Source organism: Hyla sarda, chromosome 1 (genome assembly GCF_029499605.1).
Source record: "Hyla sarda isolate aHylSar1 chromosome 1, aHylSar1.hap1, whole genome shotgun sequence".
Taxonomy (NCBI): Eukaryota; Metazoa; Chordata; class Amphibia; order Anura; family Hylidae; genus Hyla; species Hyla sarda.
This window is the reverse complement of record NC_079189.1, coordinates 143,975,801-143,999,156: the sequence shown is the minus strand read 5'-3', so window position 1 is coordinate 143,999,156 and position 23,356 is coordinate 143,975,801. Positions and strand designations below refer to the sequence as shown.

At 40.6% G+C, this 23,356-nt stretch overlaps 1 protein-coding gene across 2 annotated transcripts in view; it reads right to left on the bottom strand.

Annotated features, from left to right (window-relative positions):
- The window catches only part of GATB (glutamyl-tRNA amidotransferase subunit B), a 143,352-nt gene that overhangs the window by 59,918 nt on the left and 60,078 nt on the right, over nt 1–23,356 (bottom strand). For both annotated transcript variants that reach the window (XM_056562790.1, XM_056562799.1), the window contains 2 exons: nt 15,401–15,599; nt 9,265–9,387 (listed from right to left, as the gene is read on the bottom strand). In XM_056562790.1, coding sequence (XP_056418765.1) covers nt 9,265–9,387; nt 15,401–15,599 — 322 coding nt within the window. The remainder of the gene's footprint in view (nt 1–9,264; nt 9,388–15,400; nt 15,600–23,356) is intronic.

Here is a 23,356-nt window from a genome sequence, read left to right as displayed (position 1 = left end):
TTTATATATGCCATTTGGTATTTTTTCTTATTCTGTCCTATTTATAGAATTTTGTGGGTGATTGCAATAGTGTTCTTGGAATATAGTGTGGGCACTCATATCTCACATGCAGATTTTATTAGCCATCATGCAGCATTTTATCCTATTTGTATCACACCTTTGATACTTTTGCTTAAGTTTAATGTTTAATTTTGTTTACATCATAGCATTATTTGAATAGTTTATATCTAGCGAGTCGTATTACTGTAATACCTGTGGTGTGAGATCACGTGGCAATCCCTGCCCATGCCCTGGGGGTATTTATCTAGTACCTTAAGACATTAGTCTTATGGGTCGCAGCCTAATAAAAAGGTGCTTGAACACACCAGAACTGCATTGCCTATTTTTTTTTCCTGAACTATATCCTGCTTGATTTGTGATTGCATATCTAATAAAGCTTTGGGGAAGGGTCCCACGGGGCACATCCACAGCGTATTTTGCGCTCTGGATGCGCCAACGCTAGTCACAAGAGGGACTGCAGAGTGAGTTCCTGACTGCAGCGGGGCAGCTCTATGTGTCTACTCGTAGCAGCAGATTTCTCTTGTGACTGCAAATAACTGACACACAGCAGGTGTGACCCAGCTCCTACTCTTGTACTGCTGGATGGACAGGTTTTCTCTTTTGCACTGATATACGGTACATTGTTAGCTGTAGGATACTCTAGACAGGGCTGTGTCTTTCCATATTATGTCCAATCACCTAAATTTACCACAGGTGACTCCAATAATGATGTAGGAACATCTCAGAGATGATGGAAAGCCTCAGAGATAAACTGCAAATGTCATAGCAAAGGATCTGAATACTTTCTCATTATTTTTAATTTAGTACATGGCCGCAACCTAACAAAATGTGAAAAAAAAGTGAAAGGGTCTGAAAATGTTATGAATTGCTTCAAAGATTTCTGCCAATTCACAGACTCAGCTTACTCTCCTGTACTGTGTTTAAACAACTCACTGCCCATTTATCTAGGGTTTAAATGAAAACTATCACAACTGCAGAAATAAAAGGCAATGGCACATAACACTCTCTTGGCAATAGCATATAGTCTGCAATGCAAACGGCTCAATAGTAAATGGAGCTATAGGATCAATAAACAAATGAGCTAGTTACACCTACGGCTAACATTTACAAGTCTAATGTCTGCAGTATGAAAAGCAGTTCAAACCAACAGGGCAGAGGTATCAATATCTGAAGAGGTGTATTCAGAATAAACATTTTTATGCAAATTCTGAAATTCTAAAATTCTAACACAGTATATCTAATATAGCATTCACTTAAAGCGTACCAGTCAGATCCAACAATAATTTTTTTTTAATTTATCACTCAGTATCTAATCCTGACCAAGTAGATCTATTTTTTATATGTCTAGCACCTTTATTTATTTGTTTATTACACTTAATTTAGCTCACTAGTCTGAATTCCTCTCAAAGGGAGGGGGTGTGACGTCACTGCAGGTAGTATGCTGTCTGCTCACATCTCCCCTAGCATTAGCAAAACTACAACTCCCAGCTTGTCCTCACTGACAGTAGTGGGACACAAACTGGCAGTGGGAAGATATTTCCTCCAGCTGTGAGCCATGCGCTCACAGCTGTCAATCAAGGAAGTGTGTCCATGATGTAGGTGATGATGCATGGACACAGCAGGACTAGTATGTGTCCAAGCAGGCAAGGGGGGGGCAGTTCTTTGACTGGCTTTTTCAGTATAAAATACTGAAAATGTTCTAATGAAAGCAATTGCAAAATCTATTGGTTTTGCATGCTTCACAATATATCAAAGGTTTTTGTATCTGACAGTGCCCATTTAATGTAAACGTCAATAGATATTTCCCATTGATGAGTATGCAACTCATGTTTATGTAACAAATATATGTAAAATGAACTGTATTGACACTGTTGGTTCCATGCGTTCCCTGCAGAAGATGTACTCTGTGCAAGTCTCTAGTTGGGGGGAGCCTGAGGGGCCAGTGCTTTGTAGGGGTGCACATATAAGATGCTAGGCAGCCCACCCGAACTAATAGTATGTGTGTCACTAATAGGTTGTATGCCAGAATGGTGCACTACACGCTTTCATGTAACTGGCACCATTTGAATGCCTTATCTGTGTGTAACTATAATACTAAACTATTATCCCCCTCATGAATCGTAGGCATGGAAATAGGTGTTTAACCGTGCCTTGTATCAGTAACCAGTAAGTATAGCCTCTGACAATTTTTGTTCCATTTTCTGTGATAAGTTTTTTTTTAAATGTAATGCTAGTGTAGGGACTCTAAAGAGACTGAGGACCCTTGACGTGGATTGCAAGCTTGCATATTTTGGCCAAAATGTCAATTAATACCTCATGTTTACCAGCCTCTAGTTGCTGTATGGTTACTCAAATGAAAATGGGAGGAGGGCCAGGTGCAAGGCAACAATGCTTTTTGGGAAGATACTGCATTAGTATTGCTTGAGGAAGTAGCTATTGTAGCTTACCTTTGGCTAGTGCTTTTTGGAGGAACTGGTTGATATTGAATGGTTCTGAATTTTTGTTAATAACTATGGGGGAGATTTATCAAAACCTGTGCAAAGGAAAAGTTTCCCAGTTGCCCATGGCAACCAATCAGCTCGCTGCTTTCATTTTTAACAAGGCCTGTGCAAAATGAAAGAAGCAAGCTGATTGGTTGCTATGGGCAACTTTTCCTCTGCACAGGTTTTCATAAATCTCCCCCTATATGAGGATGCCGTGGTTGACTATTTTGAATGCAGTGTTTTTGGGACACAGTATACAGTGATCCCTCAACTACAATGGCCTCAACATACAATAGTTTCAACATACAATGTTCTTTTCTGGACCATTGTAACTTGAAACCAGACTCAACATACAATGCTACCGAAAGTCCAGATCTGGAAGAACCGAGCAATTAGAACAGGCATTCACTGGTAAAACACCTGTATTACTGAGCGCATGCACTGACTGGCTTTCTGGTAACGCCCCCTACAGTATAGGGAGGTATTACATGTTATGTACTACTCTTTACCTATGCCAAATTTAGCTACTATTTGGACACCAGGTGAGGGTGGCTCTATTACTTTTTTAAGACACAGTGTGTACTGTACAGGACCTTGAAGAAGCTCCTGTCCTCTTCAAAGACAGTGATTTACAGCTTCCACCAGATATTTCTTTCTTTTATATGTAAGGACTTTCTTTATCTGTATTAGTTATCTACTTATTTTGTTTAATCCTCACTTTTTCCTATTTTTGGATGACATTTTGGTGGCTTCAGAACCAATTACCAGGTTTCCATAGAGTTATGAGAAGATGTACAGAGAAGATGTGCTGCTTAAGGGTGCGTTCACACTACGCAATTGCTGTGCAATTCCGCATGGTGAACTTTTGCATCAGTGTGAATGGGTTTCTACAAGACCAGTTCACACTGAGCAATTTCAGCGACTGAAAATTCCGCTGCTGAAATTGTTCCACACAGAGAATGAACATGTTTATTATTTGTGCGGAATTCCACGAGCACTGCATAGCGGTCAATGATGATGGCGCAGTGCTGCGGGGTCCTAACGCTGATGGCGGCTGCCAGGCTGAATCTCCACTTGCTGAATTCCGCGAGCGGAGATTCAGCGTGCATTCCGCTGTGTGAACGCACCCTAAAAACAGCAACATAGGGGGGGAGTTATTAAACCTGCGCAGAGGAAGAGTGGTGCAGTTGCCAATAGCAACCAAATCACTTCTTTCTTTTCAACCCCTCAAGTAGGAAGCCCATTTTAGCCTTAAAGGGTTACTCCGCTCCCAGACATCTTATCCCCTATCCAAGGACAGGGGACAAGATGTCTAATCGCGGGGTCCCGCTTCTGGGGAGCCCCACGATCTCTCCTGCAGCCCCTGAGTCATCAGCTCTACAAAGCTAAGCTTGCCGGCGGTTTGTGACATCATGGATCCGCCCCCTCGTGATTTCCTGCCCCCTTAATGCAAGTCTATGAGGGGGGCGTGGATAGGGGATAAAATGTCTAGGGGTGGAGTACCCCTTTAAGGACCAGGCAAATTTTTGTTTTTGCACTTTTGTTTTTTCCTCCTCCCCTTCTAAAAATCATAAAGGGTTTGTATTTTGTCACCAATTGTGCTTTGTAAGGACATTTGTTTCTATGCAATGCACTTTTTGGTAAAAATGACACCTTCTCTTTATTCTGTAGGTCCATATGGTTACAAGGATACTCAACATATAGGTTTCATTTTATTATACTACTTTAAAAACATGAAGATGAAGGACGTACAGGTAAGCCCTTGCGTCTCGGTACATGAGGACCAGGGGCATACATGTTCCGTTACCAGGGTTTGAAGCGTGCTTACGAGCTGAGCACGCTTTAAACCTGGTGGGTCCTGACTGCTTTAGGCAGACTGGACCCATGGTTAATGCCGGGCACCGCCGATTAGGCCAATGCCCAGCATTAACCCTTCAGATGCAGTGATCAAAGTTGATCACAGCGTCTAAAACGAAAGTTAAAGCTGATCAGGAGTGGAGTTGATCGGGACCATCGAGGTTGAACCGCAATGTCCCGATCAGCTGAGAGGATGGTGGGAGGACCCTTACCTGCCTCCTCGCCATCTGATCGGTCTTCTGCTGCTCCCAACCTGCAATGCATGCTGGAGCAGCAGAGCACCAATAACACTGATGAATGTTATGCTGAGGCATAGCATTGATCAGTATATGCAATCAAAAGATTGCATGTCATAGCCCCTATGGGGGCTAAAAAAAAAAAAGTGATAAAAACTTTTATTAAAGTGAATTAACTCCTTCCCTAATAAAAGTTTGAATCCCCCTTCCCCTTTCCCATTTTGTAAATAAAATTTAAATAATCATATATGTGGTACCGCTGCGTGCGTAAAAATGTCCAAACTATTAAAATGAAAGGTTAGTTAAACCGCACGGTCTATGGCATACATGTAAAAAAATACAAAACACCATTGTGCATTTTTGGCCACAAAATAAAAAGCAATTAAAAAGTCCCATCAAAACAAAAATGGTACCAATAAAAACTACAGACCACAGCGGAAAACATTAGCCCTTATGAGATCACGAGGGGTACTCTTTAAGGTCAAAATGGGCTTGGTCCCCAAGGCGTTAAAATTGTCATCTTCTGAACCCTATAACTTATTTTTCTGCATACGGGGCTATTTGAGGGCTAATTTTTTTGCGCTGTGATCTGTAGTTTTTATCTGTTCCATTTTGATAGAACTTTTTGATCACTTTTTGAAATTTTTTTATGCTATGTGAAGTGACCAAAATTTTTTTTTTACGTGTACGCCATTGACCGTGCGGTTTAACTAAACTTATATTTTAATAGTTCGGACATTTAAGCACGCGGCTGTACCACATATGATTATTTTATTTGAAAATGGGAAAAGGTGGTGGATTCAAACATTTATTAGGAAGGGTTAATTCACTTTTAATTATTTTTTTACACTTTATTTTTTTATTTAGTCCCCATAGCATACAATCTTTACATTGCATACAATGTTCAATGATATGCCATAGCATAGCATTGATCAGTGTTATCGGTGCTCTGCGCTACTCCAGCCTGCTGAAGCTTCCTGGAGCCGCAGAGGATCATTTGGACGGTGAGGAGGCAGGTAAGAGCCCTCCCGTTGTCCACTCAGCTGATCGGGACATCACAATTTTACCACAATGGTCCCGATTAGCTCCATTGTACTAAACTAAAGAAAGAATTTTAGCTTTCTTTAGTTTAATACTTTAATTCTACTGTACGATATTCGTAGCCTGGCTATCTAAATAACTGCCTGTCCAACTACCTACCTACATAGCTTACCATATACCTGGTTGGCTAACTATATATCTGGCTGCCTTACTACCTATCTGGCTAATTATATACCTGGCTGCCTAAATACCTACCCACCTGGCTACCTAACTACCTATCTGGCTACCTAACTTTATACCTGGCTTCCTAACTACCTACCTACATACCTACCTGGCTACCTAACTATCTACATATCTGGCCAACAGATCAGGCTGCCTAACTACTTGTCTACCTAACCACCTACCTGGCTACCTAACAACTTAGCAAGCTACATACCTACATTTCTGGCTACCAACCTGGCTAGTTACCTACCTACATGTTTAATTACCTAACAAACTACCTGGCTACCTACCTAGCCGCCCTTTTACTATGCAGGGCATTATTACAGTTTTGGTGGTTTATAGGAGGGAATATTGTGTAGAGGAGAGGAAGGCACTGGAAAAATGCGTAGTCTAACATGTTTGTCCTGCAGATGTGAAGAGATGAGTTTTGGCTGGACATGGCGGTCTAATGTGGCCGGAAAAGAAAAGCGGATGCCACCGATAAGAAAAGATAAATTGTTAATCCCTAGATGTAACTATAATCACTTATATGGTGTAAATATCCTGTGTACATCTGGTATCTACCTCTATATGGTGCTGTATATAATCACCTCTATGGTATACAGATCCTGTGTACAGCTGTATCTAACACTATATGGTCCTGTATAAAATTATTTGTATACTGGTATTATTGGTCATGGAAAATTAACTTATGTATGTTAACGTGTTTAACACACACACACACACACACATATATTATATATATATATATATATATATATATATATATATATGTGTGTTTGTATAAAAGTAAAGAGTAGCCATCCTGATTTTAGTTTATTTTGTGTATAGGGGTGGTGAATGAGGAGGGATTTGGTGGGGGCAACAAGGACGGGGGAACCGGGGCGGAGGCTCACACGGGACCCTTGTCAGTCCGCCCGTGCCCAAAGCCAAACTGATTAGGTGGCACATAAGGTCCATACTCATTGCCCTTTTCATTTTCTGGCTAACTGGACATAACTCAACATCCTACCGTTTGTGATCACATTACTTTGCAAAGTTTTTATAAACATCATAAAAATTAAATAAAAATTCCCTGCTGCTGCCATTATAAAGGTCCATGCTGATCATAAGTTCCTGGTGCAGGTCTCAACACACAGGAAATGCCCACCACAGCCAGCGATAGGATGTCAAGACATCATTTTAAAGCACTGGCAGCGGTGGGGAACAGGCAGGTCATTTATTTTTTTAAACCCCTAATAAACATTTAACACACACGTTTGATTTGGGTAGTGGGGCCAACTTCTCTGCGTTTGTGTGTCAATTAAAAAATTCTAGTAATGCAAAAATTACTGATTATGTTTCTATTTTATTTAATATTCACAGTTTAGTTTGTGAAAGATTTACATAATACACAACAAGCATCACTGTATATTACTGTACAGCTAGCAAGATTTCTTAGACAGTTTATTGGCCTTGCTGTCGATGCAGCTCCAAATTTGTAAATTAAATATGACAAACAGGGAATGGGAAAATGGGAATAACATGCAGTGATGGAACCTGATGAAAGTAGCCAATTAAGTGCTGCACTAGTCACTCTCAAAAATGGAACATGCATAGAAACTTGCTGGAGTCCCACAGGAGAATGGGAATAAAGATGTGCTCCAAGGCTGATTTCATCATGTACTTGATAAATCTAATGTAACTACAAGTAAGTGCATCTGGATCATGTGAAATAGAATGACATGCCATGACTACACACCTCTACATTTTATTATTAGTTATGAACAAGTTATCTACAGGCAATAAGAACATAGAAATTACAAAAGAAAATGAAGATATACAATGCAGCAGATACTTATTATTATTATTAGATCTTAAAACTCATTTTACGGCATTAGAATATTCTATACATTCGTTGTAAATATTAAAGGAAAACTGAGAGTAGGTTAGAGAATCCTAACCTGTGGATAGACACTAATAGGGGCTGTTACCATAGAATTATAGTATCTTTAATATGGTGCTTCTCTTATCTGTAATATCAGTTTTATTGAAGTGTAAATGAAGCCATTCAGTGCACTGGGGAAATTCCTTTAACCCTCAGTGCATTGATAACACCACCGTCCACCTGCTCCTCTAACAATGCCCCTCATGGATACTGAAACTGTCTTCTGCTGTGGCCTTCAGTTAAGTCACTGCAGAGCAGTGGCTCAGTATGAATGAGTAGTTACAGGAGTGGGCAGGATACTGTATATGTGAAGCAAGGGGTAAAGGAACGCCCCCAGTGCACTGAACAGCCTAATTTTTATAGCATTAAAATGATTATAGGGTACTGTAATGCTTAATGTAACAGCCAGTATTAGCATGCTTAAAATTCCCTAACTTGCTGACAGGAAGAGGTTGCTTGCACTATACAACCCCTTGTTCTGTGCCCTAGTATAGAGAAACTTAAGGTTAGGGATCGACCGATTATCGGTATGGCCGATAATCACGATTTTGGGCATTATCGGTATCGGCAATTACCTTGACGATAAGCCGATAATGCCTTAGCTAAAGCAAAAAGCTGCATCCCTTGACTCTGTAGACCTACAGGTGTCCATGACAAACAATGAAAGTGTATTGATTTCAGCTGGCTCCATATGCTGCCTCAGCTTCTCTGCAGCACAGTTATTTCTTTACAGTAAACCTCTATCAGCTGAACAAGGCGATTCCAAAAGGCACACCGCCAATATGAGCTTTGATACTTTGGAATCAGACCACATCTAAAATTGCCAATATTAGCAGATTCTTTCCTACCAGCTTTTGTTAGAAACCTTGTCAATGTCTTGGAAGTGGCGGACTTGGCTACAGCTGTAGAAAGTACAGATTCCACGTACTCTTTTCATTTCTTAAGCCACTTATTGCCGAAAAGGTATTCAGACACATAATTCCTCACACCCATGCACTATAATAAGCCAGTGTCTAATAGTGACTACATTAAGTCTGTTTCCAAAAATATACTTTTCTTTTTTTGGGACTCAAAAGTATAGTAGACTGCTTGCCAAACATTAACAGACTATGTTAGATACACTAAAACAGGGACCTGCAGATACACCACATGATGCAACAGACTACTTTTTTTTGCTTGTAACCTGAGGTATACAGGTGATGTTACCTGAAAATGTGATGTAAATGGGACATTTACTCGGGCAAAGAAAGACGACAACTTTCCAAATTACAGACACTTTTTCTTTGCACTACTTGCCCAGTATAAGTCTCAACATATTAATTCCATTATATATTACTACCGTATGTAGGTGAACATCTGCATGTACTGTTTAACTATGGAAAACAATCAATCATTCTATCACTGAAAATGTGGCAAAAAAAAGAAAACAATATTTTACCTGACATGTTGGCATGGCTTGTTCCAAGGGCCTGCAAAATAAGTTGAAGTTCCCGAACAGCCGCTGCAGCTTCTTCTCCATTAGTCATATCAGGTTCCATTACAATTTCCATAAGTCCAATTCCTGTCACAAAAAAAAAAAAATAATCATATACCCCTACAATTAAAGCATGTCCTCTTTAGGACAAGCCAAACCACAATATGTCACAAAGTGTTGCACCTAAAGGAAAAATGTTGAGAAGACAATCAGGAATCTGTCAGCTCAGTATTATGCTCAGAACTGCAGATGTGAATGAACAGATGCTGCTGCTCAGCAAGACCTTTACAACATGAGCTTAGAAATAAAACCAGATTTTCTAACTTTGCAAACAGCCATCAGTTTAGAGACAGATATCATTTGCTTTATCACACAGCATTCCTTTGTAAATTAAAGGGGTTATCCAGGAAAAAACTTTTTTTTTATATATCAACTGGCTCTAGAAAGTTAAACAGATTTGTACATTTCTTCTATTAAAAAGCTTAATCCTTTCAGAACTTATGAGCTGCTGAAGTTGAGTTGTTCTTTTCTGTCTAAGTGCTCTCTGATGACACGTGTCTCGGGAACTGTCCAGAGTAGTAGCAAATATCCATAGCAAACCTCTTCTACTCTGTGCAGTTCCCGAGACAAGCAGAGATGTCAGCAGGGAGCACTGTTGCCATCAGAAAACAACAACTCAACTTCAGCAGCTGATAACTATTGGATGGATTAAGATTTTTTAAGAGAAGTAATTTACGAATCTGTTTAACTTTCTGGAGCCAGTTAATATAGATAAAAAGGTTTTTTCCTGGAATACCCCTTTAATGTCTGGATTATTTGCATTTTGGAATGTGCTGTCTTTATTACTGGCATTCAACAGTGATCTGACTTATTTTCTTTTTCTTTTTTTACATTTGTTAGAAACAGTAACGGATAGCAGAAAGCATATTTTTAAGTACAGGGCGTCCTGTTTGCTGTTTAGATTATCATGTGGGGATTTGCTGCTGTTTATCTGTATGCCAGTTACTTCAATTTGCACTTGCAATTTGTCTATAGAGCTTGTTTATGCAGTGTTTACCCTGTTGTCACATTTCATGTATGGAAGGCACATGCTTCTTATGTTATCCAGAAAGGCCCCTAATCTTCAAGACACAAAGCCGCCCATGTTTTTTCAGTTGCTATTGTGTTATGTATTTTTATTATGTTTTTTATGTAATCTAGTAAAGATTATACATCCTTTCTGCTGCAATTATAATTATTATTATTATTTTTTGGTATTTATCATATTCATGTATTAAAGGGAACAAACCAAGTTTATTTGCAGTTATTAGCCAATATACCATGTATACTCGAGTATAAGCCAAGTTTTTCAGCACCCCCTCGGCTTATACTCGAGTGAACTCCGCCTGTCAATCCCTTCATCAGTGGTCTTCAACATGTGGACCTCCAGATGTTGCAAAACTACAACTCCCAGCAAGCCCGGACAGCCATCGGCATGCTGGTAGTTGTGGTTTTGAAACCTCTGGAGGTCCACAGGTTGAAGACCACTGAGGCCTTCATCATCATTCAGCCCCCCCCCCCCCCCTTTTGTTTTGTACTCCCCTCCCCTCGGCGGGAAGTTAGGGTGAGCTGGTCCGGGCCATCTATGCTGCAGGGACCATCCGGTGGGGATGGTTAGTCGTTGCGGGCTGTCCATTTTCACCGGGGGGGGGGGGGGGGGGCCTCTTCTCTGCGCTTCGGGCTCGGAGTAGTGACATTGCCTTGATGAAGACGCACAGGGACGTTCATGCGCAACGTCCCTGTGCGTCGTCGTCAAGGCAACGTCACTACTCCGGGCCCGAAGCGCGGAGAAGAGGCCCCCCCGGTGAAAATGGACAGCCAGCAACGACCACCGGACGGTCCCTGCAGCATAGATGGCCCGGACCAGCTCACCCTAACTTCCCGCCGAGGGGTGGTGAGTACAAAACAAAAGGGGGGGGGGGGGTGGCTGGATGAGGACGAAGGCTGCAGTGGTCTTCAACCTGCGGACCTCAAGGGGTTTCAAAACTATCAACTGTCCGGGCATGCTGGGAGTTGTGGTTTTGCAACATCTGGAGGTCCGCAGGTTGAAGACCACTGATGAAGGGATTGACAGCCGGTGATTAAGGGGGGATGATGACGGGGGTCTGCATGATGACGGGGGTCTGGATGATTACATGGGGGGGGATGATGTATTTCCCACCCTAGGCTTATAGTCGAGTCAATAACTTTTCCTGGGTTTTTGGGGTAAAATTAGGGGCCTCGGCTTATATTCGGGTCGGCTTATACTCGAGCATATACAGTAAATCAAACATGCATGAATATTTCTCATACAGGCCACACATCTTAACACTGTAAGGAAGTCTCAGAAATCCACTTTATGAAGAAGTCATCCTTTTGGATAAAAACAACATGTCTGTCATTACCCCAGTCGGCAAAACTACAGAAAAGTACCCCCGTCTTCTCTATAAGATAAGCTTATAAGCCATGCAAACCTGTAAATTTTCCTCAGTGCTGGGTGAGAGGAGGTGAGAGAATAATTCTGCAGTTCACCAACATGCAGAATTAATAAGAGGCCACACTGCACAGTAGATTCTTCTTACTCCAGTACATTATAATGACACCATAAAGCACAGCAGTCTTGTGATCCTAGAGATGGTAATCCTAGTATCTCAGTTTGGATTTAATGTGCCTAAGCTGTATTTTATTAAACATGCAGCTTTCTCTTCTCTCTCAATTTCAAAAACATGTAGCACCCAGTAGAGAGAAGACAGACATTTATCCCAACTAATGATAAAACGTTTTTTATTTTATTACTATTATTATAATTTTTTTTTTATTACAGAAAAATGAAACCTAAAAATGTATGATAAAAGCAAATAGGGAATGATCTTTCCTCCAATGATTGTCAGTATGCATAATTTTCTGTTGGATATCTAAAAAAAAAAAAAAAAAAAAAAAAAAAACAAACAGAACACTGGATTTTATTTCACAGGGGGTAACAGAGAGGCAGATTTTCTGTTAATTTCTTCCATGTGCTGGTAAATGCTTAAAAGGACCAGTTTAGGGGCCCATGCACACTGAGTAAATTCAGCAAGGAATCAGTACTTATTTTGAACAAATTTTTACAGCAGAAATAAGCCACTGACTAATGAGCTTTTCTGAGGGGACTAAACATGTTTATTCTCTTGGTGGAATCTGAATCTGTGCCGGAAGTTCTGCTAGATCAATTGGATCTAGCAATCTAACAATCTTTGTGTCCTACTACAGCGAGTAAAAGAAGAAGGCTTCTGGTGCAGCAGTCTTAGGCAATGTTCACACGGTGTAAAATTTGCGGAATGTCCGCCTGGCACTAGGACTGCTCTGAAACGTGCAGTCTCATAGAAAGCAGTGCATTTCTGAGCAAAATCTCCAGAAAGAATAGACATGTCTATTGCTTCTGCAGATGCCAGATTAGGAAATTCCACTGCGTGTACAGTGCAGCAGAACTCCATTGAAATTCCAACAGAATTCTGCACAAACATTCCATCAAGGGTATTTTCACATTACGGAATCTCCACTTGCGGAATTATGCTCAAAAATTGTGTCTGAACTGCATGGATCTGCACCATTACCATTGACGGCAATGCAATCTGCATGTAATTCCACCAGAAGAACATGAACATGCTCATCCACTTGGCAGATCCATCTCAGTGGCAGAATTCTCTGCCGATGAAATTCCATAGTGTGAATGGATCTGCTGAAGGCCCACTCACAACAATGTTAAAGTTCACACAGCGGAATTCCTGAGGGCAATTCCGCATGTGGAAATTTCATAGTGTGAACATACCCTTACAGTCACAGGACTGCAAGGAGGAGTGGCACATCGCTTACACACAGAAAATATTTCTTTAAATGGGCACTGTAAGATACAAAAACTTTTGATATGTTTTAAAGCATATAAAACCAATAGGTTTTGCAGTTGCTTTCATTAGAAAATTTTCAGTATTTCATACTGAAAAAGCCAGTCAAACAACTGCCCCCTTCCTGCTTGGACACATACTAGTCCTGCTGTGTCCATGCATCATCACCTATGTCATGGACACACTTCCTTGATTGACAGCTGTGAGTGCAGGGCTCACAGCTGGAGGAAAAATCCTCCCACTGTCAGCTTGTGTCCCGCTACTGTCAAAGAGGACAAGTTGGGAGTTGTAGTTTTGCTAATGCTAGGGGAGATGTGAGCAGACAGCATACTGAGGGCGGGGACGGAGACCCCAGTGAGGCCACGCCCCCTACCTTTGAGAGGAATTCAGACTAGTGAGCTAAATTAAAATTGTAATAAAAAAATAAATAAAGGTGCTAGACACATAAAAATGAGATGTACATGGTCAGGATTAGGTACTGAGTGATATCTAAAAAAATTTTTGTTGGATCCGACGGGTACGCTTTAACTTAAATTACAGCAGATGACAAAACATTGCAAAGAGAGCGAGTTAGAAAATGACACTGGAGGGAGTTAAATGGTAAATGCATATATCTGTAATTTTAGGTCATAAAAATAGAAAAATAAAAAAGTTATAGGGGTCAGAAGATGACATTTTTAAACGTATAAATTTTCCTGCATGTAGTTATGATTTTTTCCAGAAGTGCAACAAAATCAAACCTATATAAGTAGGGTATCATTTTAACCGTATGGACCTACAGAATAATGATAAAGTGCAATTTTTACCGAAATATGCACTGCGTAGAAACGGAAGCCCCCAAAAGTTACAAAATGGCGTTTTTTTTCCGATTTTGTCGCACAATGATTTTTTTTCCCGTTTCGGCGTGCATTTTTGGGTAAAATGACTAATGTCACTGCAAAGTAGAATTGGCGACGTAAAAAATAAGCCATAATATGGATTTTTAGGTGGAAAATTGAAAGGGTTATGATTTTTAAAAGGTAAGGAGGAAAAAACGAAAGTGCAAAAACGGAAAAACCCTGAGTCCTTAAGGGGTTAAACATACAGATTTTATAAAAAAAAAAAAAAAAAAAGATTTTTTAAAAGTAGTAAAATAATAGAAATGTATGTAATCATGGATATCATTTTAATCGTATTGACCCACAGAATAAAGAAAACATGTAATTTTTACTGTAAAGTGTACACAGCATGTTATTGAGTAATAAAAAAAGCAAATATCAAATATGATTTAAAGAGTACCTGTCATCAACTAAACTTTCCCTGATCCCCCTCCCCATCTGTCCCTTACTCTAATTATGCCTATCCCTTTGTTTATTGAGGTTTAAAACGCTGTGGAAATACCTTTTTTTATCCCTCTTGATTAGCTCAGGAGCACTGTCTTTCTGAGGGGTGGAAGGAGGCGGGTCCCGGCAGGCATGATGTCACATGAAGCCTGGCCGGGACTCTGCTTCTGCCAGTCTTCCTGTATGCTGCTCTCCCTCTGCAGCAGTGTCTCCCAACCAGGGTACCTCCAGCTGTTGCAAAACAACAACTCCCAGCATGCCCAGACAGCCAACAGCTGTCCGGGGGGGGGGGGGGGGGGCACAGAGTAGGGAGTGCAGTGAGATAATACAATGTATAAGATAACGTGTGGTGAGGGGCAGGGAGAACACCGAGCATGGGGGAGGGGGGAGGTGACTGGCCTCTGTTATATGAGATGTATGTGCAGGCTTGTAGCTCACAGTGCTGCTCCAGGCTGGGAGTCCTGAGCTGAGAGTACTGAACTTCCTGTGGAAGGACCAGAGCCGTTTCAGCATTAGTCCTAAAAGCTGTACACTTACTATGAAAAGCATAGGAAGCTGCCTGCAGACCAGGCATAGAAGAGAGACCCCTAGTGGCCAAAAGTATAAAATGAAAAAACTGGTATAAATATTTATATTTTTTAATGAAGATCTATTACAATATGTCTTCATTAATGATTATGAACAACATATTAAAAGTTTTTGTTGATGACAGGTACTCTAACAAAAATACATATTAACACTTAAAACCCTATAGTAGTAGAAACATATGCAAGTTGTCAGAATGGACTCTAAACCTCCATTTCCAGCACTATTCCGTATTACAAGACTTTTACTATCTACCATTGTAATCGAGGATCACTACCCATTGCATGTACTTACCAGCTCTATTTAAGTCAATAAGCGTCTGGTGCATTGCTTCATCATGGAGGCTCTTGCCACTGTCCTGCTCCAGCTGGACCTGTTTAATTCGCACACATTTAGTTACCATGTTGGTCGATGATGTCCCTACTTGATAGCGATATGTAAGAATTCCATTTACAGCAACTGGAAGTCTTTGTTGAGTAATCTGATAACCAGCCTGTATAATATTACAAAGCATGTTAGTGACATTCATAGAGTATACTGTACCTATTACATCTTGTCTCTTGGAGTTATGGATACACTCATTTTATCAGAATCTAGATGCTTATTACAAGTTTTATAGTTGCAATCTAATTATTTGTATAACAGCCTAATAATAAAACTATACCGTAAAATGACCAGTTTACATTAAAGGGGTATTCCAGGCCAAAACGTTTTTTCATATATCAACTGGCTCCGAAAAGTTAAACAGATTTGTAAATTTCTTCTATTAAAAAAATCTTAATCCTTCCAATAGTTATTAGCTTCTGAAGTGGAGTTGCTGTTTTCTGTCTAACTGCTTTCTGATGACTCACATCCCAGGAGCTGTGCAGCTCCTATGGGGATATTTTCCCATCATGCACAGCTCCCGGGACGTGACATCATCATTGAGCAGTTAGACAGAAAACTTCAGAAGCTAATAACTATTGGAAGGATTAAGATTTTTTAATAGAAGTAATTTACAAATCTGTTTAACTTTCCGGAACCAGTTGATATATATAAAAAAGTTTTTGCCTGGAATACCCCTTTAAAGTTGAGGAGATTATAAAATTTCAACCAAAACAATTGTTTAGTAGGTGAAATTTGACAATGAATGATCACTTGAGGTGTTCAACCATCATTGTGATTACAAGTCTAATTAAAGGGGTACACTGGTGAAACTGATGCGATGCCAAAATGTTAAACATATTTGCAGATTACTTCAATTTAAAAATCTTAACCCTTCCAGTACTTATCAGCTGCTGTATGCTCCACAGGAAGTTCTTTTCTTTTTAAATGTATTTTCTATCTGACCACAAAGCTCTCTGCTGACACCTCTGTCTGTCTCAGGAACTGTCAAGAGAAGGAGCAAATCCGCATAGCAAACCTATCCTGCTCTTGATAATTCCTGAGACAGACAGACAGAAAATAATTTGAAAAAGAAAATAACTTCCTGTAGAGTATACAGCAGCTGATAAGTACTGGAAGGATTAAGATTTTTAAATAGAAGTAATTTACAAAACTAACTTTTTGGCACCAGTTGATTTAAAAAAATAAAAAAAAAAAGTTTTTCACCGGAGTACCCCTTTAAACTTACTTTAGTCTCTTTTTCCTCGTCCAAAATGTTAGTGTCCTGTCATTTAATATTTTTTTTACATATCACACAGCCCCATTAGAATGAGAAGGGAGTTTAATTAGACATGTCCCTATATAAAAGTCTATGGAGTCCATCTTGTGCTTAGAGATCGCAGTGAGCAGGGAAAAGGAGTGCACAGCAGTGTGCTTCCCCCCGCTCATTCTAATCAGTGGGAGTCACAACCTGGCCAATAACATTTTTTGCCATGTCTCTGTGTCAATAGTTTTGTTTAACTCTAGTTTACTCTGGTGGAAAACTGGTGCCAGAAAGTTACACAGATTTGTAAATGACTTCTATTAAAAAATCTAAATCCTTCCAGTACTTATTAGCGGCTGTATACTACAGAGGAAATTCTTTTCTTTTTGGATTTCTTTTCTGTCACAAGCACAGTGCTCTCTTCTGACACCTGCTGTCCATGTAAGGAACTGTCCAGAGCAGGAGAAAATCCCCATTGCAAATATATTCTGCTCTGAACAGTTCCTAAAATGGACAGAGGTGTCAGAAGAGAGCACTGTGGTCATGACAAAAGAAATCCAAAAAGAAAATAATTTCCTCTGTAGTATACAGCTGCTAATAACTACTGGAAGGATTAAGACTTTTTAATAGAAGTAATTTACAAATCTGTTTAACTTTCTGGCACAAGTTGATAAAAAAAAAAAAAAAAAAAAAATAAAATAGTTTTCCACAGGAGTACCCCTTTAAGGACTTCTGCCACTGAAAATCACAGTCTTTTGGTTGCACAGTCTTTTGGTTGGCTTACTATACACAGCCTTTTTTATAATTCAACTTTGTAATGGTTTGACAATTTTTTTTTTTTTTTTTTTATTAAAACGTGTCAGCTTTCTCGATTACAAAAACTTGTAGTACCTTTCGGTTGCACAAATTTGGGCTCACAGCCCTTTTTTTTTTAACCACCACCTGAACACCTGGGGGCTTATTGAACATCACTGAACACACATGTAAAGTCACAACAAAGAGTCAATGTTAAAGCTAAAACAGCCAAAAGGGTTACATTTCCGCAGGTGTCCTTGAATGAAGCTCTGTTAATTTCCTCTCTGATATTTATACATAACTATAGCTGGACAGAAGATATGTCTGAATATAAATGTAGGTTTTAATATGCTAAATATCACAGCATGATTAAATGCTAAAGGATAGCAGACACAGTACATTAAGTTAATTCATCATAAGAGAAGCGTTGAGTGTGTTTATACACATGTACAATGCGGATTGATGGATCCCCACTTTATATCACTCTGTCCAGAGGCAGACAAGGTCACCAAAACACTGATGCATAAGGAAATTCATTTTCATTAAGCAGCTCACGTTTAGAGAGAAATCTTTTAAATCGCCAATATGAAAATGAAACTGTAATCAAGGATTTATGATGTCTTTAAAAGGTCTTCCTGAATCACCGACACTGGGATTTCAAGTGTTAATTAATGTATTATCGAATGGTACTTGAAGGGCTTGTCTACACGGTGCAATTAAGATCTGCATTCAACTCGATATTCTTGTCCCTGAAATGGCAAGCTAAAAGGTTGAGTTCACACACTGCATTGTAATAGCCGGTTTGACAATTTTGTTTTGAAAATGAAGCATCTGCCCTGTTAAATATATAAAAGAAACACAATAAAATATAATGGGCTTCTGGTATAAAAACAGTTGCAGAAAAACAACAACTGTCCCTCCTGTTAATAGTAACTTTTCTTTCTTTCATATTCAGCCTTCTTCTCAAAACTCATCATTCACTATGAATAACAGCTCAAGTCATCATGGGAGAGGAGACAAAACCGCTCCTGAGGGATAATGTTAAATGCTGCCCACAGAAGCATATGAAAAGAAGGAAGGGGTGTGGCTGGAGAAAGCCAGAATAGAAGATTATAGTAGCTTTAAGTGAACAGTAAATCAGAGATTACACTGCTCTATCATGTCCTCCATGCTACTACTGCTGCTTCTGGAATTATACCGTTTGAGGTTATTAGGCATATACGCCCTTCAATGTTAATACCCACTGATTGTATAATCTTGCTCATCACCTGATCACTCCTATTATTAAAGGGGTGCTCTTCCCCTAGACATCTTATCCCCTATCCAAAAGGGGAACCCCGCGATCTTCTAGTCAGCACCGCTGTGTTCTGAACACAGAAGTTCCAAGCTTGATCTAACACTACGCTCCCTTCACTCATGTCTATGGGAGGGGGCGTGACAGCTATGTACTAGCCATCACGCCCCCTCCCATAGACATGACTGCAGGGAGCGTGGCGGCTGTGGTCGCCAGTCATCTGGCAGAATTTGCTCCGTGTATCAGATGACTAGGGTGCCGCCAGAGACCACGACGGGTCCCAACGGCCAGACCCCCACGATCAAACATATTTTATGTTAACATCAAGATGTTAAGGGGTGGAGTACCCTTTTGAAATAAAGTTTATGCCCATCTGATGATTCTACTAATTGTCCCACAAACCTAACCATATTGTCTCAGGAATGAGAGGGCTGTAAAAATGTTTGCAATCAGGGTACCCTAAGCTATTTAAAGGTTTGGCCAAGGGTTCTCTTAAAAATATCTTCTTTATTATTGTCAAGCAAATAGAATTACAAATGATTTGAAAAGCTTGCTTGTATAAGAGAGCAAAGTTTGTGTGTTAAATGGCATTGATGTTGTATACACTATTTCAACTTGTGTGGCAGATGGCAATGGCATTGAACATACCATAATTCACTTAAGCTAGCCTGTCTTGTCTAAGTTTTTAATAAATTATAAATTTGACTTTGGCTGGACACAGACTTTTGCTAGGACATTGTAGCTGTAAAATGAATATGGATTAAGAAAGTAATGCATTATTTAATCTGCGGCATAAGTTAAAATCCAGAACAATGACCCTGTTAAACTGCTATATTATTTCAGCACCAAGATAATGTTCAACTCCAGAAAATCCCATTGTACAGCTGCCACTTTATTCAGTTAAAACTGCTGTACAGTGATGCTATGCCGAGGGGAGTTTAGAAGTGTTATCACCAGACAATGAAAGATCTCTGGTATCATGTCTTTGCTGTGTAAACCATCCTGTGTGTACGACCTAGGCCACACATTATCATTTCTTGAATGATGTAAAGGTTGAATGCTGTATTAAGGGTGAGCCTAGTTCCCAATGAGGTTAGGTTTTACACGAGCAGATTCTTTGTACAATCAATTAAAAAGGTCAGTTTGGAGCAACAATACCTATATGTAACTGGGAAAAATAACCAAATCATTCCATTCATTATACGACCTGCTACTTTTCTTTCCACATGGATCAGATCATTCTTACTGCGGTTAAAACTGATCTTTTGATCTTGCTATTCATAACAAGGGCCTCTATGCAAAAATACATACCGTATTTTTCGTCCTATAGGATTTTGAACCCAATAGTGGTCTTCAACCTGCGGACCTCCAGATGTTGCCAAACTACAACTCCCAGCATGCCCGGACAGCCGTTGGCTGTCCGGGCATGCTGGGAGTTGTAGTTTTGCAACATCTGGAGGTCTGCAGATTGAAGACCACTGCATAGCAGGTAATACTCACGTGTCCCTGCCGCTCCGGACCCCTCACCGCTGCCCTGGATGTCGCTCCATCGCTGTTGCCGTGTCCCCTTAGCTCCGGAACGTCTCTGCTGCCGGCCGGGTATCCTTGCTCTCCGTCGCCGCCATCACGTCGTTACGCACGGCGACGCACGTACGCGACGACTTAATGACAAGGAAGGAGAGAGCCGGCCATACAGGGGATCCCTGAACGGAGAAGACACCGAGGAGGCAGGTAAGGTCCCTCCCGGTGTCCTGTAAGCACTAACCCGGCTATTCAGTCGAGCTTTGATCGCCGCGTCTGAAGGGTTAATACAGGGCATCACCGCGATCGGTGATGTCCTGTATTAGCCGCGGGTCCCGGCCGTTGATGGCCGCAGGGACCGCCGCGATAGGGGTGTATTCGCCGTATAAGACGCACCGACTTTTTTCCCCCAGTTTTGGGAAAGAAAAAGTGCGTCTTATATGGTGAAAAATACGGTAATTTATAAATTGCCCAAAAATAACAAGTGCAAGCATTTCACAGAACTATAGTTTTGGAGGAGAATGGCAGTACTGTATACTGTGTCTGGCACCAGATGAAAAGGGCACATGGGTGTATAGTAAGCTGCACTCTGTAAAAGGTAACATTCTCATTGATGCTGATTAAAAAAGGCATATTCACATGGTGTATGTTCTGCACCTGAATCCTAACATTGCAAAGAAAATACATCTGAATGGAGTTCTTTATATCCTCTTCACATGCTGAGAAAAATATCCAAGCAAAATAATGAATGTGCTGTGGTCTTTTAAAGAGTCACCAAATAAAACTTTTAATATAGTGTTCCTTGTGTAATTAGCAGACACTTTCCCCATTCACATGCTTTTAAAATTATCAACATCAATATGTTTTTAAATAAATATTCTTTGCCTATATGTCTGCTTAGAGAGTTTATGACGGATAACACTTGGCTGCTTTCTGGTTTTTAAAAAGTTGTTACAATGTGTTTAGATGGGAATATTTGGCACTATAAAGAGATGCAGACTCTTTGTGCCTGTTTTCTTTGTAAGGCTCCTTTCACACTATAGTTGATTCGTCCCTTATAAACATTCATTATCATGTATTGTAACGGACGCATAATAACGGGTGAATAGAGTTTAACGTCCATTTATAATTGTTTATCCGTTATAACCAGTTAATACATCCGTCCGTTATTTTAACCCCTTTTTGACCTTTCCTACCTGTCACACCTTGCAACACCTGAAGCTCCGCCTCCTACTCCAAGGGGAGGGTATAAAAGGGTGCCACAATGATCCGGCTATAGTCTGTATTTCAGCATTGAGAGGGAGAGTACTGTTGCTTGGATTGCTTGCTGTCACACTTTACCATTGTGAATTTCACCATGTTTCCTACCCACCTTTCCTACAGTTTCGATGTGCTGGTGTGGCGTGCCCAACAAAGAAGAAGATCAGAAGACGAGAGACGTCGCCGCCGCAGATGTTGGATTCATCCTATCACTGCAGCACGGATGACCCATGAGGTACACAGTACATTGTACATGGAGCTTCGCCAGCACCCTGAGAAGTTTGCAAGCTACCTACGGATGACTGTAGAAACATTTGATGACCTCCTGCAAGGTATCAATGAAAGGATCCGTCACCAAGACACCCACCTCAGAAGGACCATCTCCACAGGGGGACGCCTCATCGTGACCCTTAGGTATGTAGTCAAAATTCCATTTTTTTTTTGCAGTGTTCATCCAATGTGTTTTGCTAAATTTTTCAGGTTCCTGGCATCCGGTGAGAGTTTTTTGCTGGGAATTTCCACCATCTCTGGGATTGTCCGGACCACCTGCGAGGCCCTGTGGGATTGCCGTCTAGCAGACTTTCTCCCACAACCTTCAGCAGAACATTTGCTTGGCATCGCAGAGAAGTTCCAGGAAGGCACACAGTTTCCAAACTGTGTTGGAGCAATCGACGGGAAGCACATCAGGATCCAGAAGCCAGTGTACAGGGGGTCGGAGTATTACAACTACAAGAAGTTCTTCTCCACCATACTTATGGCCGTTGCGAATGCGCAGTACAGATTCCTCGCTGTAGACATCGGGTCATATGGAAGAACCAACGACTCCAGTGTGTTCAAGAACTCTGCCATGGGGAGGAGGATCTACTCTGGTGAGATGGGACTTCCTGAAGCAAGGGCCTTTGCTGGAACTGATGGACCTCCAATGCCCTTTGTATTTGTTGGGGACGAGGCCTTCCAGATGTGTGCCAACTTGCTGAAGCCTTACTCCAGCCGAGGATTAGACCACCCCCAGCGGATCTTCAAGTACAGACTGTCCTGTGGATTTTTCTAATTTTTTTGCCATTATGACGATAATAAAAAAATAAAAAATTCCATTTTAATTATTGAAAAAAAAAATTAAAAGCTACAGTTGCGATACAAAAGCCAAATCATTCATGATCCCATACAAACTGCATGCAAGAATGCATGTGTCCTGCAAAAACGCAAGCACATGGTGGACAGAGTGGCACCACATGGTCCAAAATGATCATGCACACTTCCCTACCTAAAGCATTCATGCACCCATACAAACTGCTGGCAAAAAAACATGTGTCCTGCAAAAATGCAAGCACATGGCAGACAGAAAAATGTCGCAGAGTGGTACCACACGGTGCAAAATGCTCATGCACACTTCCCTACCTAAAGCATTCATGCACCCATACAAACTGCAGGCAAAGCACAGCAAAAAAAAAAGCGGGCAAAGCACATGTTCCCAAATAAACTGAAAAAGGCACAAAACATACTGCATAGCACCTATCAATGTACCCACCTTCAGGCAAAGGATTTGTTTAGGAAACGGTGGCAGACGCTGGCGGATGGAGCTCTAGGATGTGATGCCTCCTGCTGTACACTTCCAGAAGAAGAGAGGAGGTGTGACCACTACAACATGTGACTTCAGGGGTGTGAAGGCTTTACAGAGCATGTTCAGTAATAAACAACGGACGTTATAAGAACGGAATTTAACGGATGTATTTGCTAACGTCCGTCAGCCATA